This window comes from Ambystoma mexicanum, chromosome 14, assembly GCF_040938575.1.
Source record: "Ambystoma mexicanum isolate Mex_15411 chromosome 14, UKY_AmexF1_1, whole genome shotgun sequence".
Taxonomy (NCBI): domain Eukaryota; kingdom Metazoa; phylum Chordata; class Amphibia; order Caudata; family Ambystomatidae; genus Ambystoma; species Ambystoma mexicanum.
In genome coordinates, this window is record NC_090940.1 from 385633562 (window position 1) to 385650849 (window position 17288).

The 17288-nt window shown below is 42.6% G+C and overlaps 1 protein-coding gene across 1 annotated transcript in view; it reads left to right on the forward strand.

Annotated features, from left to right (window-relative positions):
* The window catches only part of INO80 (INO80 complex ATPase subunit), a 1945052-nt gene extending 1928087 nt beyond the window's left edge, over nucleotides 1–16965 (forward strand). Inside the window, exon 36 of the mRNA XM_069637507.1 lies at nucleotides 14983–16965. Within this exon, the coding sequence (XP_069493608.1) occupies nucleotides 14983–15200 (218 nt within the window). The 3' untranslated portion in view covers nucleotides 15201–16965. The remainder of the gene's footprint in view (nucleotides 1–14982) is intronic.
* Nucleotides 16966–17288: the final 323 nt, after the last annotated feature.

A 17288-nucleotide genomic window follows, 5' to 3' on the forward strand; every position in this document is an offset into this window, starting at 1 on the left:
GACCGAAGGCTGTCCTGAAGGCTGTCTTCCATTCGTCACCTTCTCTAATACGAATCAAGTGGTAAGCACCCCTAAGATCCAATTTGGTGAATATTATGGCTCCTCTTACGGCTTCCAGGATATCCAGGATCAAGGATAATGGATAACAATCCTTAAAGGTGCACTGATTAAGACCTCGATAATCAAAACAAGGTCTGAGTTCCTTGGTGTCTTTTTTAGGAACAAAGAATAATGAAGCTCCAGCCGGAGACTTGGATGGGCGTATGGTGCCATTTTTTAGGTTAGTATCTATGTATTCACGAAGGGCCTTTTTCTCTGGTTCAGACAGGATGAACATCCTTCCAAAGGGAATCACGGCGGAAGGTTCAGTCTCAATAGCACAGTCCTCCGGCCTATGGGGTGGCAGGGCTTGGACAATAGCAGAAGAGAACACATCGGCGTATTCCTGGTATGTTTTAGGAACCTGGATGATGTTGGAGACCATAAGAGGATCTTGCTGAGTTGTTGAATGTTCTTCTGATGTTGTCGATGAAGGATCCTGGAGCAGGCAATGGGACATACAAAATTCGGAACCTAAGACCAGGGAACCAGCTGTCCAATTGATGTATGGGTTGTGTTTTTGTAGCCAGGGCATTCCCAAAACCATTGGGTAATGAGCAGATTTTATGATGTCAGACTTTATCCTTTCTCGCTGATGGTTTATAGCAAGCTCAATTTCCTTAGTCTGAAGGGTTTTGGGTCCAGAAGAAAGAGGTCTTCCATCAATTGCTTGTACAGGTTGCTGGACGTTCCGGGATTCGTAAGGAATATGGTGTTTAAGGACCCATTCCTGATCTATGAATATTCCCATGGCCCCACAGTCCACTAGTGCCAGAATGGGGTAGGATTCCTTCTCAGATGACGATAGAAAAGCCTGTTAGACTACCAGGGAGTTTTGTCCAGGAGAGTTTAAGGATGGTATAGATGTGGAGCCTGCATCTCTCTCCCGAAACTGAGCTCCATCTAGGATCATGAGCTGGCATTTCCCGAACGCCGTGGAGGGGCTAAGGGACATTCTCTGACTAAATGCTTGTCCGAGGCACAGTACATGCATAAGCCAGTATGGATCCTTCTCAACCTTTCTTGGGGGATATGGGTCCACGGAAGGCCCCTAGCTGCATGGGTTCGGGTTCATTTGTAGGAGCAGGAGAATCTTCGGATTTTGAAGGGCTTGCAAGAGGATTTTTTTGGATGGTTGACTTGGTCTTCCTTTTCTCTGCCTTTCTTTCCTGGATTCGGAAATCAATTTGTAGAGCAAGATCCATAAGTGCCTGGTAAGAACTAGGACTTCCTACCCTGGCTAATTCATCCTTAACATCTTCGTTTAGCCCTCTTCGAAAGAGGGTGAAGCAAGCTTCAGAAGGCCAACCCGCTTCTTTAGCCAATTGCTTGAATCGAGTTACGTAGGTGAGCATGTCCTGAGAGCCTTGCTGTAAATCGAGTAAATGTTCTTGAGCACTAAAGACCCGTTCTGGGCGGTCAAACATAGTTTTTAGTGCTTGAATGAATCCATTATAATCATCCAAAAGAGAATCTCCGGTGTTAACTAATGGTGTGGCCCAGGCTAAGGCATTCCCGGAGAGGTGAGAAATAATAAAGCCCACTTTAGCCCTGGGGTGGAAAAATAATAAGGTTTAAAGGTAAAGTGGACCAAACAAGAATCCAGGAATCCTCGGAGGGTTTTTGCACAGCCGTCATATTTGTCAACAATGCCGCCCAATAACACGCTGTCCTTTGAGGCAGAGTCGCGCGAGAGTACCAATTGTTTCAGCACGGCGGTCTCCGCTTTCAAGTTCTGTACTTCGGTTGATAATTCTTGCATGCCACGCATAAGATCCTTGATGGCCGCCTCCATGTCTGTATCGACTTCGGTCAGGTGGCGTCTCAATCTGTCACAGGTTTCCCCCCTTCTCACCTGTCTATGTTGCCTGATGTCCTCCTTTGGTGGAGTCTTCTTTCGTATGGTTCGGGACTTAAATAAGCCTGCTCGGCCGTCCTCGGCTTCCAGATTACGTTCAGCTTCGATGTCCAGGATCACAGGAAACTCCAGGAGTACTCAAGAAGGTGTTGGGGGTGCGCGGAAGCGGCACAGAGATTCCGGGAAGTAGAAAAGAAGGAAGAAGTCGAAAGAAGGGAATCCAGGGGCCAGGGGATAGCAAGTAGCACTAGAGAAAGTTCGGAACACACGTCCGATCACAGCTAGTAGCAGCATTGAGACACGCGGGGCCGCCGGGGTGTGGCTTCTTTATAGAGGACGCTGCGTAGAACGTGAAGACTGGCAAGCAGCGTGCCGAGCTTGCCGCCATGTTGATAGTATTATGGAGTGTAAGGCCCGACGTGACAGGGACCAGGAAGCCCAGAAGGGGCGAGTTTGATGGTTCATGACAAACGAAGATCTCAAGACCTCCTTAAGAGATTATTGTATATTAACACAGGAAAAGAAGCAAGGAGCTAAGGTGCAGCAAAAGAAGTGTAAGAACTTAGGTCAAGGTAAAAAGCCTAAATCTAACAATTCAAGGAAATGTTTACATAGTTTGGATATTCCACTTAACCTGGCAGGGCCGTGGGAGTCTGACTTAAAAGACTTTAAAAATAATATGCTGGCGAAAGCCCAGTCCCAAACTGTTCTTCGGGTCCATGGTGCGAGTAAGGGTTACCAGTCATTTGGTCGACAACCAAATGGTCGAATGACCATTTGGTCGACACCAAATGGTCAAAATCCAAATGGTCAAATTATTAATTTATTTTTTTTACAATTTTTGGGGGGGTTCCCCCCCCAAACCCCTGTTTTATATATTAATTTTTTTTAACCAAACAAAAAGAAAATATATATATAAATAAATTTAAAAAATTGGACCATTTTTTTTTTTCCACCATTTGGTTTAGACCAAATGGTCATTCGATTTCTTTTTCGACGAAATGAGCAGACACCGCGAGTAAGACCTTACATAGTCACACAGACCCATGTAGCCCACAAGAGGAACTTATCTAGGAGCTCATGAACTTGTCTGTCTAATCCATTGAAGATAATTTGGAGACTCTGCATCAAAGAACTTTGGAGTAAAGTTTGTGATCTACTGTAGATCCATGCCTAGAGGGTTCTGTAAGGATACTTTATGACAAACCTTTTCCGGACTTCCTGATTTAAGACCAAAAAAGACTAGCGTCTGATGTAAAGCGCAAGTTGGAGACCAATGGAAACTGACAGAGGTCTTCTTTGATTGGCTTGGACGCTAGATGATTACCCAAGAGTAAGGAGTTTTACAGATGGGCTTGACAAATGTATATTACTAGAAAACTTTCTGTATGTGGATGATGGCCTGCATATGAATCGTAGCAATGTTGTCTTGAAGCTATTTCATTACATTCCAAAGCTGAGGGCTGGTTGTTCTAGCGACATAAAACATGTGGAGTTTTTAAGTGACCCCCAACTTGATTGGGTAATGGTTCATTTAAATTCTAATTTGATTAAGCAAACTCTAGCAGAGGCCGCCCTGTGTCCGCTACCTTTTGGGATTTGACTTAATGGAGGTTAACTTTGAAGTCTAGCAGTAGCAAAAAGCCCAAGGGACCTGAAAGGGTATACATTAAAAAAACAACCCCCAGAAAGTGAAAAGCTTGGGAAGGGGTAAACTGTGATGACCTAGTGGGTGACTCAGTAAAAGACAGCGGGAAGAGAAGTTTCTTTGAAAACAAGAGAACCCTGTTGAGTGTTAAATTTAGAGGAGAAGCGGGTTTCGGAAAGGAGAATTGTAATGCAGCAGGAAGCTGAGGGCCTAAAAAAAAGGAGATTAACTGAAGGATGTAACAACAATTAAGGGCATAAAAATAGGATCTTGAAATATGCAGGACATCTCTCACCTGTTTGGAAAGGAACAATTCAAGTTTTACCACTTTAACATCCTCTGTTTACAGGAGACATGGGAGGGTACCACACAACATTGGATGGTTATTCCATTTATTTAAACCCCGCTTTTAAACGCCTTAATGAAAGACCCACGTCTGGTCTCTTATTAGCCCTTAGAAGTGGAATGGGAATATAGATTCTAGAGGTCCGAAACCCCAAGCCCTGTATTCAGGTGGCCATTGTTCATTGGGACACAACACGATCTTTGGGTTGGATTTTCTGTGTAGTGCTTAACAGGTATTGGAATCCTGCTGTTATGGGGAAATGGAAGATTTGTTGATTGCCTTGTGAAATTGATTGATGAGTGATATGCAAACATGGCTGATCCAGTAATTCTGATTTGTGATTATTTAAATATCAGCTGTATAGATAAAAAGTGTCACGTGTTGGGCGAAGAGAGATCTTACTCTAAGCCCTCAGAGAAAACAGGGTTATTATCTTTAAGATAAACTAACCTTAGGGATCTTCACATACCAAACGGGCAGGTGAAGGGTGACATCCCGTGGCATCTATCTTGGTCTAGGGCAACCCACTTTAGAATTCTGGATTACAAGTTTGTGTCAAGTAACATACTTCCTTTGGTCTGGAATTTTGAGATAATTACATCTTCCAGTAGCAGTCATAATACCTTAAAAATGAAGTGGTGAACTCTGAAGATGCTCAATGAGGTTTAATACGGGGAGCAGGTAAACTTCTCTGAAGGAAGGACCTGATTGAGGATGAAACCCAAAGAGATAAAATTGCTTAAGGAGAGAGATAGCGACTAAATAAGTAATTGGAAGGGTCAAAATATCCAGAGTTCTTAACTACTCCCCTATTTTGATAGATTTTACTGAGGTCTGTGCAAAGGTTGGTAAGCAGACCTTCTGGCATAAACATGTGTTTGACCAAGAGTTAGTAGAAAAAAGAAAATGGCTTAAAGATGATATCAAATGAATTAAAGCTATACCAGGGTTAGAGATATTTGATAGTTTGAAAATAGGAAACAATAAAATACAAACTGGCTACGGTCCCATAAGGCCATGATGCTTCAGGGTGATGCTGAAAGCATTCTAAAATTGATTTGCAAGAAACGTACTGGGGAACTATAGAAACTTATTAATAGCGTAGATACCCCCCAACCGTCCCTACAGGTAAATGCAGTATCGGAAGAGGCCTTGGTAGATCATTTTGAAAGTCTTTTTAGTCCTGCTGACAAAGTTAACAAAATAATTGCTGGAACAATACCTACATTGTGGTCAATTCAAATTGAAAAGGAGGATATTATGGATCTTTTAAAGAAAGCTAGTAACTCCAGAGCACCCAGACGGGTTGACAAATGCTATTCTCAAAGAAGAACCAGGGTTTTGAGTGGACTTATTAATTTTGTTATTTGGACACGTGATGAAGATAAGGGAGGTGTCATGATCACTGCTTCCAAGGAGCTAGGACCAGCCCAACGTCCTTGGAAGCAGGCCCCTAACCTTCATCCTAGGCACCAGCCGGTCCCCACTGGGACCTTTTGGACCTTGTCCTGGCGCCGGTGGCACCAGGCTCATCAAAGTCACTGGTCCCGGCACTGGAAGCGCCGGGCTCATAATTTGTATGAAGATGCTTGGGTGGACTTACCTGCAGCAGACCATGCTGCTTACTTACCAGCCACATAGGAATCCTCTGTGAGCTGGGACTACTTTCTTACCTGGGTGGGGCAAGCTCCACTCCCTGGATACAACACTGGAACTCTTCTGGAACAGGAACTCTTTTCTTACCCAGGCGAGGCCGTGGAGGAAGACGCCTCATCACTCCAAGGCTATTTAAACCACACCCGATTGATGAAACGTGCTTCGCGTTATCCTGCATCTCCAGCAGAACGCTCACCGTGTCTGTTCCAGTTTTCTTCTTTCCGATCCTGAACCTGCAAGAACAAACACTTACCATTCCTGTATCCAGCATTCAGTAGCACCTGCAAAGACAAGAAACAGGTTAGCACGGCAACCTTCACTCGCAGCGCTTTCCTCACCTGATCCATCGGCAGCTACCATCTCTTCACGCTGCTCCTCCGCCTGTGAAGACAAAAGCATAGTTATTCCTGTGTGGAATTACTTACCGGCACTCCGCGAATTCCGGTTTTCTTCAACGCTGCAATCCTGCACCTGAAAGACAAAAGAGAAGAGACATTAGACAGGTATTTTACTTACGCGCCATCGCGCCCGCCACAATAGGGCGCCTGCAAATACTCCGGCGTTTCCAGCGTCTCTTCAACACCCGAACTCACAGCTGCAAGGGAAAAGAGACTGTTAGAGAGCTTTTGAAAAGCAGGCAACCGGCATTTACTTACGCATTTCCAAGCGCTTCATTCCAAGACTCTGGCTCGAACTTCGGCTTTCTTCACACCATCTTCTACCTCAAGAGCCTTGCAAGACAAATAGAAAAAGCATTATACAGAGCCCTGTTCCACATTAACGTGCCCACGCACCTAAAGACTGTAAGGACTTAAAAGGTGTCCGGAAACTCACCGTTCGTGCAGTTAACAACGGTAGCAATCCTCTGATGTCAAGAGGCCTACGTTTCACCCAGTGAAGGAACTGGCAACGGCACCCTGCACCAGACGCAGATGGAGAGTCCAGCATTCACCTATCTAAGGTGAGCACGTTGACCTTGGGGCTCCACGGAAAAGCGAGGAAGGGAAAGGGAGAGAGATACCCGACAACCCCAGATCATTAACCCCATATTCTTTCACCTGCAGATATCTCACTCTTCGAGTTAGACACACAGTGCGAAGAGGCTCAGCCCCGGAAGCCAATCGAGTCCTGCACTTCACTTTTCAAGTCACAGACACCAACCTGCCAAGACCGGCGCCTCCGTGGGAATCAGGTGAGCGTTACAGGAGGTCCCTCAAATCTAGAAATCAGCCATCATCGTCCCAATTTTTAAAAAGGGCTGATTCAAATAACCATCGCCCTTTTGGATGTAGCAGGTAAGATATTTGCCACATTGAACTTAAATGGTCTTTCACTTTCAAAATGGGTGAAGTCCTCTAGTTGTTATGATATCCACCAGTCTGGTTTTGTTAAAGGAGTGGCAACAAGCGTGAATGTATTTACTAAATACCATGAAAGGTCAAACACTTTGAGGTTGTATTTAGTGTTCATAGACTTAGCCCCACCGTTTGACAGCATAGATGGGTTCCTCTTATGGTTTAAATTGTCGGAGTGGGATGCCTTACCGATTTGCTGCAGGCCATTAAAGTGTTTTATTCTTTGTAGTGGCCGGGGAAAGAATGAACAGATAACACGATGAGGTGACGATAGTTTGATATATTTAATTTATACAAATCCAGTGAAGTATATATTCTAAAGGGAAAAGAGGAGGGAGTCTGCTAAACCCAGCAGAAGCTGGTAACAGTTGATCTTCAACACAAGTTCTGTATTTCAGAATCCCAGAGGTCGTGTAATCTCCACCAATGAAACATAATGCCCGAACCATGGTGGAGTCAGGCAAGTCTTCAATCTGCCAGGCAGGGCTTCCTTACAGAGCTGGGATACTGCACATCTCCCTTCCTTTATAATGTTCAGGAAACAATAATTTCATGACAGGAGGAAAACAACAAACCAAAACAATAAAAAAAACAAGTCAAGAGAAAAAAATTAAAATCAAGTAAAAACCAAATAGTCCTCCATCCGTTTCGGTAAATAAAAATCAAGTAAAAACCAAATAATCCTCTATCCATTTTGGTGGATGATATGATCTTCCCCATCTGGACGCGCATCCAATATTTCTGGAATTGACTGACAAGGAAAGGTTTTTTGTTTTCAACATTGGACGCACACTTCTTCCTTTCATCTGTGCCCCCACCAAATCTACACTTCCTGACTTTCACACCTAAATTGCCATTCTCACTACCATTCTCGTTTTGTTCATTGCTCTCACATACCCAAATCCTCTCAACATTCCATAACCTTCCATCTTCTGTCCTAACTGCATGGCGAAAAGCTTCTACTACTCTAACAGGCTTGGACCACTTACATGGTCCGACTCTTAAGAGCAGGAGGGGGTAGTATCTTAACAAACTTTCCCACAACAGTGGTCATATCGTACCTGTCATTGCGTGCCCTCTTATCAAAGGTAATTTTATTCCTCTTCTGAACCCTTCATCACGGACTGCACCTAAATCCTTCTCTGGCCCCATGCCTTTGTTGTCCAGCCACACAGGAGCCAATTTGGTATTGGCCTTTCTCCCTCTACTGAGTTCAAAGGGCGAAAGACCTGTGCTGGAATGTGGTGTGAAGCGATGAGCGACCACCCTTTCCCTTACCGCTTCTTCCCAATCCATCCCATTGGACCACGCCATCCTGATCGTCTCCTTCAATACCTTATTGAAACGCTCAACCATCCCATTTGTCTGGGGGTGATAGATGGAACTTGTCCTATGTTCGATAGAATGTTTACTACAAAAATCTGCCACCTCTTTGGATTTGAACTGGGTACCATTATCAGAAAGAATGCTCCCTGGGTACCCTTCCCTCTCACAAATGGTAAATAAAAAATCAGTTACAGTTTTTCCCGTAATACTAGATGCAATTAGTACTTCTACCCACCTGGTGAGGAGATCTATAATTACCAAGCAATACTTCTGCACTCCTTTGTTACACACAGGGCTTAAAATATCCATGCCCACATCCTTCCATACTTTGTTAGGAATCTCGGTCATCACCATCGGTAGTCTCGCATTCACACATCTTTTCTCATCATTGCAACAAAGGATACAGTCCCTAATGTAGCGTTCGATCTGCAAGTCTCATCCGGGCCACCAGAAGTCGTTCCTTATTCTTTGTTTAGTCTTTATCACACCCTGATGACCTTCGTGTCCCAACTCGATGATCCTCTGGCTCAGACCTGACAGAGGACTTCATTTATCTCCTCTCATCACAAATCTGTCATGCACATGCAGCTCATCCGCGACGGACCAGAAGGCAATCGAATTGCCATTTTCAAATTTTGACTTGTTCCACGATTCATGACTCTTGAGTAGATCTTTTAAACATTTGATGCTGCCATCATCTCGCTCAGCATTGTCCCATTCAGATTTTGAAATTGCAGCTGCTTCGATGCTTAACACCACTTCCATGTCATCCTCCCCATCATCGATCTCGGAAATATTTGTTAAACGAGACAGTCAGCTGTAACATTCTTAACTCCAGGAACATATACTACTGTATAATTAAATTCTTGTAGTATCATGACCCATCTCCTTATTCTGTTAGAGACCTTGTCCAGACCCTTTGACGTGAATACATGAGTTAATGGTTTGTGGTCCGTTCGGAATTCAACTTCATTTCCCCATATAAAACTTTGAAACTTCTCGGCTGCCCACTTTATAGCCAAGGGTTCCTTTTCAATTGCAGCATATGATAACTCCGCCCCTTTAAGTAACCTTGAGGCAAAAGCAATTACCACTTCATGACCTTCATGCTCTTGGGTGACAACAGCCCCTAATCCAATATTGCTAGCATCAGTCGTGATGGTTATCTTCTTGTTGGTGAAAACATTCTTTAAAGCAGGAGCTGATCCTATTGCATCCTTAATGAAATTAAACTCCTCTTCACATTCATTATTCCACTCAAACACCTTCCTCTTGAGTACTTCTCGCAATGGAACAGTGTGAATAGCAAAATCCTTGACAAACTTGGAGTAATACTGCGCCATTCCAATAAATGTGCAAACTTCTTCCTATTTGCACGGCCTTGGCATTTTATTGATTGTGTCAACTAGTTGTGGTCTTGGAGAAATTCCCTCAGCAGAAATCTTATGTCCTAAATATTCTATTTCAGAACAGTTAATTTTACATTTGTCTCTACGTAAGGTCATTCCTGCTCTGTATAACTTCTGACATACATACAACAACCTCTTATCATGCAATTCTTGAGTGCCAGCATGGACCAATATGTCGTCCTGAAAGCAAATAACACCGGCTGCACCCTCGAACAATTTGTGCATCACCTTCTGGAAGACCGAGGCTGCAGATACCAATCTAAACGGCATCCTCTTAAATTGATAAAAGTCCATCCGGTGTAATAAATGCAGTAGGATTCCTGGAACACTTGTGCAGTTTGATTTGATGGTATGCAAAGTCAGATCCAAAGTGGAAAAAAACTTCGAAGGACCAATTGTGGAGACTATTTCGTGTATGTTGGGGAGGGGATGTCGATCGGGAATAACACACTTGATCAATTCACGCATATCTACACAAATTCTAAGTTTCCCAGATATCTTCCTTATGACAACAAGTGGCGAAACCCATTCGCTAGCATCAGTGCTTTCAATGATCCCCATTTCCTCCATCTTTCTGATCTCCTTTCTGACTTCCTCTCGCATGGATAACGGAATGTTTCTCAATTTCTGAGCTACAGGATTATGATTGGGTTTTAACTGTATCTGATGTGCATAGCCCTGAAGACTTCCCACACCATCTCGAAAAACAGCGTGCATGATATCTCGTTGTTTGCCTTACCCATGACACAAACCTCATTTGTCCTACTACTATCATTATTTATAGTCGACACTGATTCTTAGAGTCTAATTTGACTTGCAGTTTACTCTGATGGGTCCAACTGAACAGTGGCGTCCTGCCTTCATTCGTGATGTAAATCTTGCCTTTGGCTCTCCTACCTTTAAATCTCAATTTTCCCCAATGCCATCCTATGATGTCAATCTTCACCCCACCATAAGCCCTGGGGTATACATAAGTCTCATGCAGATATTCATGTTTCTCTTTGTTCCATAAATGCCTCGGCAGAAGTGTGTACTTGGCGCCGGTATCAATCATCATATTCACTTCTTTGCCATCAATCGAGACCATAGCTTTGGAACTGTCCAAAACCTCTTCATCATCATCGCCAATTATGACAAATACACATTCTTCCTGTTCATCTCGATCACTATGGCCACTATCTGAGTTGCCTCCTATCCAATTTGTAGAGATGTCACGAAATCTGCAACACTTTGAATAATGGCCTTTCCCTTTGCACTTGCTGCAAATGATCTTCAAAGCTGGACATTCCTGGTCATCAGCCCACTGATTGACACTGCCACATCTATAACACCTTCCTTGGCATCTCTTTCTAGAATTTCTGGACTGCTTGTCGGGACTGTTTTTCCTACTATATTCACTGGCAGCACCTTTTTAGACTGGACTTGTATTTTCCTTTGTCGGGTTGTGATGAGCCATAATGTTTGTTAGAAATTCTCCTTCTGAATGTAGCATTATTGACCATAGATATGTACTCATTCTCATCAGCAGAGTTGCTTGATGCATTGAGTGACTTGCTGCTGCAATTTTCAATTTTCACATGTTTCATTTTATTCTCTAATTCCTTAACACATTCCTCAGTGTGCTCTACTTCCTTCGCCACCCGAAGTACAGTGTCTAAAGGTGGGTCACTTTCGGACCACAGTTTTTCTCATACTTTTGCACTACGGCATTCTAACATGAACTGGTCCCTTAGCCTCTCATCAAGCTGTTCATTGAAATTGCATGATTTGGCCAATTTCCTCAAAGCAGTAATTAATTTTTCAACACTCTCTCCCTCCTCCTGTGTTCTTTTCCCAAATCTGTACCTCTCCGAAATAATGCTTACTTTGTTTTCAAAATGTTTGTCAATTTTCTTGACAGCCCGTTGATATTCGTCAATGTTAACACTCTCTTCCACTGACAAGTCTGGCAGGTCTCGTACTTCTCCTGCCCAGCTGGGTCAAAACAATGTAGCAGCAATGATTTTCTCTTCTCTGCACTGCAATTGGGACCACAGACCACGCCAGCATAATGCTCAAAAGATTTTATCCACCTCTTCCATGGAATACTAGGTTCATCAGAGCTTGGCATAAAAAATGCAGGCGGGGGAACACTGCTAAAAGCCCTGGTGTTGTGACGTGGATGAGGCATCAGGTGGTAATGCGTTGATGGAAAGTAGTTATATTGATTCCAAAGAGTGTATCACATGTCCATTGGTGTGCCACAAATACTTTAATATGAACAGAGCATATTGTGTGATGGCTGTGGCAATTAACAATTGGTCTTCAAATAAAGACAAAGCGTGTGATTGTGCCAGATTTCATACATGTACTCATCTCTGTCCAATACGGCTAATGAAAAGTGCATATATTGCTTAGAAAGTAAATGTGAGCACTCTTTGTGGTACTTGGTAGCTGAACTGTTAGTGACTCAATGTTGGCGAGCAGTAGACTGGTGCAAAAGTAAGACTGCCAAACGTTAAAGACGTGCCTGTATATTTAAGAGATGCCGCCGCTTCAGAAAGGTGTGTAAACAATGCTGCCGAGCACTAACAACGTGCCTGTAGCTTTAAGAGATGTAGTTGCTTCAGAAATAACGGCGCATGCGCGCACGGTGAAAAGGGAAGTGTCTGGCAACAGTTCTGGATGTGCACACAATGGGACGTTGAGTTTATCTTGCAGATGAAATAATGGCCAATTCAAACGACCGGAGCAGAGCGCGTTACCTTCAGGAACAAATTGGAGCCGCTGCAACGCTCGGGAATGAGCGGAGCAGCTCCGTGTTAGCAGCAGCAGGCGATCGCTGACACGAGGAATCCTCATCGCCAATTGTAGTGGCCGGGGAAAGAATGAACAGATAACACGATGAGGTGACGATAGTTTGATATATTTAATTTATACAAATACAGTGAAGTATATATTCTAAAGGGAAACGAGGAGGGAGTCTGCTAAACCCAGCAGAAGCTGGTAACGGTTGATCTTCAACACGAGTTCTGTATTCCAGAATCCCAGAGCTTGTGTAATGTTCACCAATGAAACATAATGCCCGAACCATGGTGGAGTCAGGCAAGTCTTCAATCTGCCAGGCAGGGCTTCCTTACAGAGCTGGGATACTACATTCTTCAACCTCATTTAGAGTCTGATTGAACCTCGCTGGACACCTATCTAGATCAATTAGAACTTTTAAGGGCCTGAAGTAGGGATGTCCTTTGGCAATCTGTTTATTTCAGACTTGGGAGACACTTTTAGAAGAGCCCAATCTTTTCCACCAAGACTTAACAGAATGGCGTCGAGTTGGATGCTGTACGCAGATGGCCTGGTCCTTCTGGACTAGATGTCGATCGGCTTGCAGCGCCAATTCGATTTGCTTCAAGTGTAGGTCAAACAGGATGGCTGGAAAATCATTGCATCAAAGTCGAGAGTCCTGATCCTTCAACCACCACAGGGCAAGTGAAAGATTGCCTTTGAATGGTGTTTGAACCAAGAGTCCTTAGGGAAGGTGGAGACCTTCACATACTTGGGAATGAGTTTGAATTCTGTTTTGATTGATGCTCCGCGAGAGAAAGTTATAAGGGAGAAGGCTAAAAATGTGCCTGCCAATGGGTATGCTGTGTTGAGGTGCTATGGTTGTTAGTCTTTACTTTCCGTTTTGAACTTTTATTTGTATTTATTGTGTTTATATAGCACTTTAATCCAAAACGCTTTACATTTTAACAACAGAATACATATAACATTATAACAGTAGAAGCAATTTACAATCATGAATCAAACCAACAAAACAGTAAATAGAGCAATTAAACTGTGAGGGAAGAGGGAAGGGTGAGGTAGGGAAGGAGGAGGGAAACAGAAGGGGTATACGGGCGAGAATGAGGGAGGGTAAGGGGAAGGGAAAGGTAGAGGATCATAGGGAAGATTCGAGGGAATGGGAGGGAATGAGAGGAGGGGAAGGTTTCATTACGGGGAATGGAGAAGTAGAGATTTCAGGGAAGTGCGGAAGGAGGAGAAGGTAGGTTATAGAGCGGATTGAGAGAGGTAAGGAGTTCCAGTACAGGGGGGGGGGGCTAGGAGCTGAAAGGAGCTCCTTATAAGATGAAAGACGTATCCATATTGACATATGGAACGGAAGAATCATTTGCACTTTCATTTAGAACATGGGCGGTTTTAGAGGGCATGCTCTGGAAGAGAGTTCTTTCACTGCCTAAGGGAGTCTTGATTCAGTTTATTTAATACGAGTTGGGGATCCTCTCACTGTATGTAGGTAGTTTGGAAAACCCTATCCTTATATCACAAATGCATAGGCGACGAGGTACCATCTGCATTTCAGACATTAAAAGGATCTTTACTAAACAATAATGAACAAGTCTTGAATGACAGGAAATCTGCTTGTCGAAACATTCTTGTGAAATTATACAAAACATAAGAAGTATTAGTAGCCATTCCGGTGGCTGTCCAAATTAAGTTATGGAGGGAAGACTGGATCCAAACCCAGAATGAGAGAAAAAATGATAAATTGCACTATCATTTTATTTTCGATTTTAGAACATACAATGGGCTGCCAAGTACCTGATGAACTTCTCCAACAGTCATTACAGGAACCAATTTTTGCGCTTTCGTATGAACTTGTATCGAACAAAGGAAATTTTGGGTGATGTGAAAGATCTGGCATGCAGATTTTGTACAGAGAATGATAGACATTACAGCACTTTTTGCTATTTTGCGCAGGGTTGACTGAGTTGATAACATTGCACTTGATGCAGTTTTTTAGGAGTAGTTTTGGAAATACCTTTTGATAAATGTATATGAAGTAAAGCGAATAGTAGGACCAATTGTTAATGAGATAATTAAGTGCAACCTGCTCTATGAAAGAATATTATTGATGGGAGGCTGGTTTTGATATTTTTAATTGACATTTTAAGTTTCTGTTTTAGATATATTGAATTGAATTTTTTTTTATACTCTGGATCTTATGTAATCTGTATGTGGAAATTGACATTAATTGTGTATGCTTTTGTTTTGATGGTGAAAGGTTTGTGATAAGCCAAACACCTAAATACATTTAAAAAAAAATAATAATATGAAGGAAATTTGTTTCAAAATAATTTCAACAAAAAATGAATCTCCGATGGGTATGTGGCTGCCAGTTGTCAATGAATTGTAAGCCTTTGTGAAGCTTGTATTACTTAGATATTAAGAATGATAAATCATTGTATATTATTTACAAGTGCTTTTAAACTTATAATTTCATTATATTTCTTCTGGTTTTCCAGGAATATCTGCCAGCAGTCCCCTTCAAACTTCATTGGTTCGGCCACCTGGACTTGTAGACTTTGCAGCATCAACCGCATCATCTCCCTTGAGCTCCCCTTTATCCAAAGGAAACAATGTTTGTGGGACACCTATAAGCCTGAACTTGACAGGCAACATAACACCGGAACCCCCAGTTCGTAGACAAAGTAAAGCTGCTGGTACTTCTGGGGGGCTATAGAAAACTCAAAATGCCTCTAGCTTGTTCTTTTAAAATCAGCATTATAAAATTGCGTTTGAGGTAGCCAGCTGAAGGTCATGTGAAGAATGCCACGCCTTCTCCTTATCCCGTCTACTGAAAGCAAAATACAGCACAAGTGGGATAGGCGTTTTTTTGCCTTTTCAGTTCAGACGCTCAGAGAAAGTATAACATGATCATATACATGACACTGGATTGTCATTCGAACATGCTGGGAGATGAAATGCTGATGACATGAGGACGTTTGTGGAATGTTTTCTTCAACACTGAATACTCACCTCGTGCTCCTTTTCAGTAATTTTGTTTAGTAACATCAGAACATTTCCCATCGTCTGAAGTTTTGGGGAAGCATTTCTGCACTATTGACCTTTGCTGCCCAACACCTCAATGAATCATAAAGGAGCTGGCCCTCTATTAAGCTGCAATTCTCGCCATGGATTTGGAATTGCCAGAGGGTGCAAGGAGAGAGTGCCTCAGAGGGTGCAAGGAGAGAGTGCCTCAGAAGGTCTTATAGGTGATATTCTGGTGTCTGCAACATCACTTCTAGGAGTCTGGCGTTTAGACTCTAGCACAGTCTGATGCAATAAGCCGCCTTTGTCTTATTTCCTAGCCATGCGCCCCTTCTCCTGTTGCTGCTTATTTTCTGCTTTCACAGAATATGAGTAATCACCAGTCCAATTACTATCACAGCAAAACCCATGTTGTGTAACACAACTCCCTCCCCTACCTGCTGTAGTTGGGGTGCTACGTTTGGACAATATGAACAGTTTTGATGTCTATTATTTATGGAAAGACAGGGATGTAGTTCTAAGAATATACACAGATATAATAAGGTGCATTGGTTTGCATTCGGTAGAGCCCATTCTTTAGTGGTCTTACAAAAACATGAAAACCAACAATCTTCCATCCAAAATTACTGGTCCCAAGGCATGGATTCATATTTTCGACGTTGGAAATGTTTCAGATCCAGTTTTTATTATATAGAAATGTGCACCTGCAGAAAGCAAAGACCCTCTGTCTATGAAAGGACACAGTGCCTGAAGAGCAAAGATGCTTCACTTTTTCACGCCTCATCCTAATGGGTCTCATGCATACATGTAACCTTTTTATCTTCCATTCCCTGTGAGATCCTTGCAGTTGGAAGAAGAGGGGAAAGGCTACCTCATCAGACACTGTGGAGTGAAGTACCTGCATTTCACTCAAGTTTTAGTCTCTAAGGAACCAGGCCCTTATCAAACCTCCAGGAATTTGAAAGCCCTTGCAAAATGGCACGCCTTGTCAGTGAGTTCATGCAAGTACATTATCAAAATATCAGCTGATCAGAGACCGCTCTTAAGCAGCAAATCCTTGCTCTTCCTTTACTGGCTTTTAGCTAGTACATGCTAATTACTCCGCCTCTAATTTGCACAAATTGAAAGTGGCTGAACTGTTTTGCCATGAGAGAAGTTTTTTAATAATTTTGTTTTGTTTCTAATGGAGTCTTTTCAATAAGTTAAATCATGCAAAAGTTTCACCCCCTTCTCCCAACTTCCCCCTTCCTACAAAGATTTAATTGTGTATGTGTGTATATAGATATATATGTACATTATTTAGAGGAAATCTGAACAATGCAAAGCCTTTTTTCTCTTTGAATGTGCTGTCTATTTTTATAACTGAACTTGTACATATGTATAAAAAGAGACACATCTTTCTTTTACTAACTGGAGGAAAAAAGACAAATAAAATGGAGTGAGATAATTTTATGTAATTTTGAGCCTGAGCGTACTTGCCTAAATACTGCATGCGTTTTTGTCCATTTAACATTTTTTGTTTTGTTAAATGTGTGATTTCAAAGTTTGCTGGGGTGAAGCATTTGTTGACACCTGCAGCTTTTTACATTTTTTTAATGTTTAATCAAACAATGAACTACATTTAGAAATTAGGATGTGTTATGAAGGGGTTGCAGGAGGATGCACAGTCTCACATTAGTGCGTGCAGTAACCCAGTGTGACTTGCTACATCGCTGCTTCTCTTTTTGCCTCAGTTTAGTTCCCATGCTGGTCCATGTTCTTGTGGCTCCTGTAGCATGCG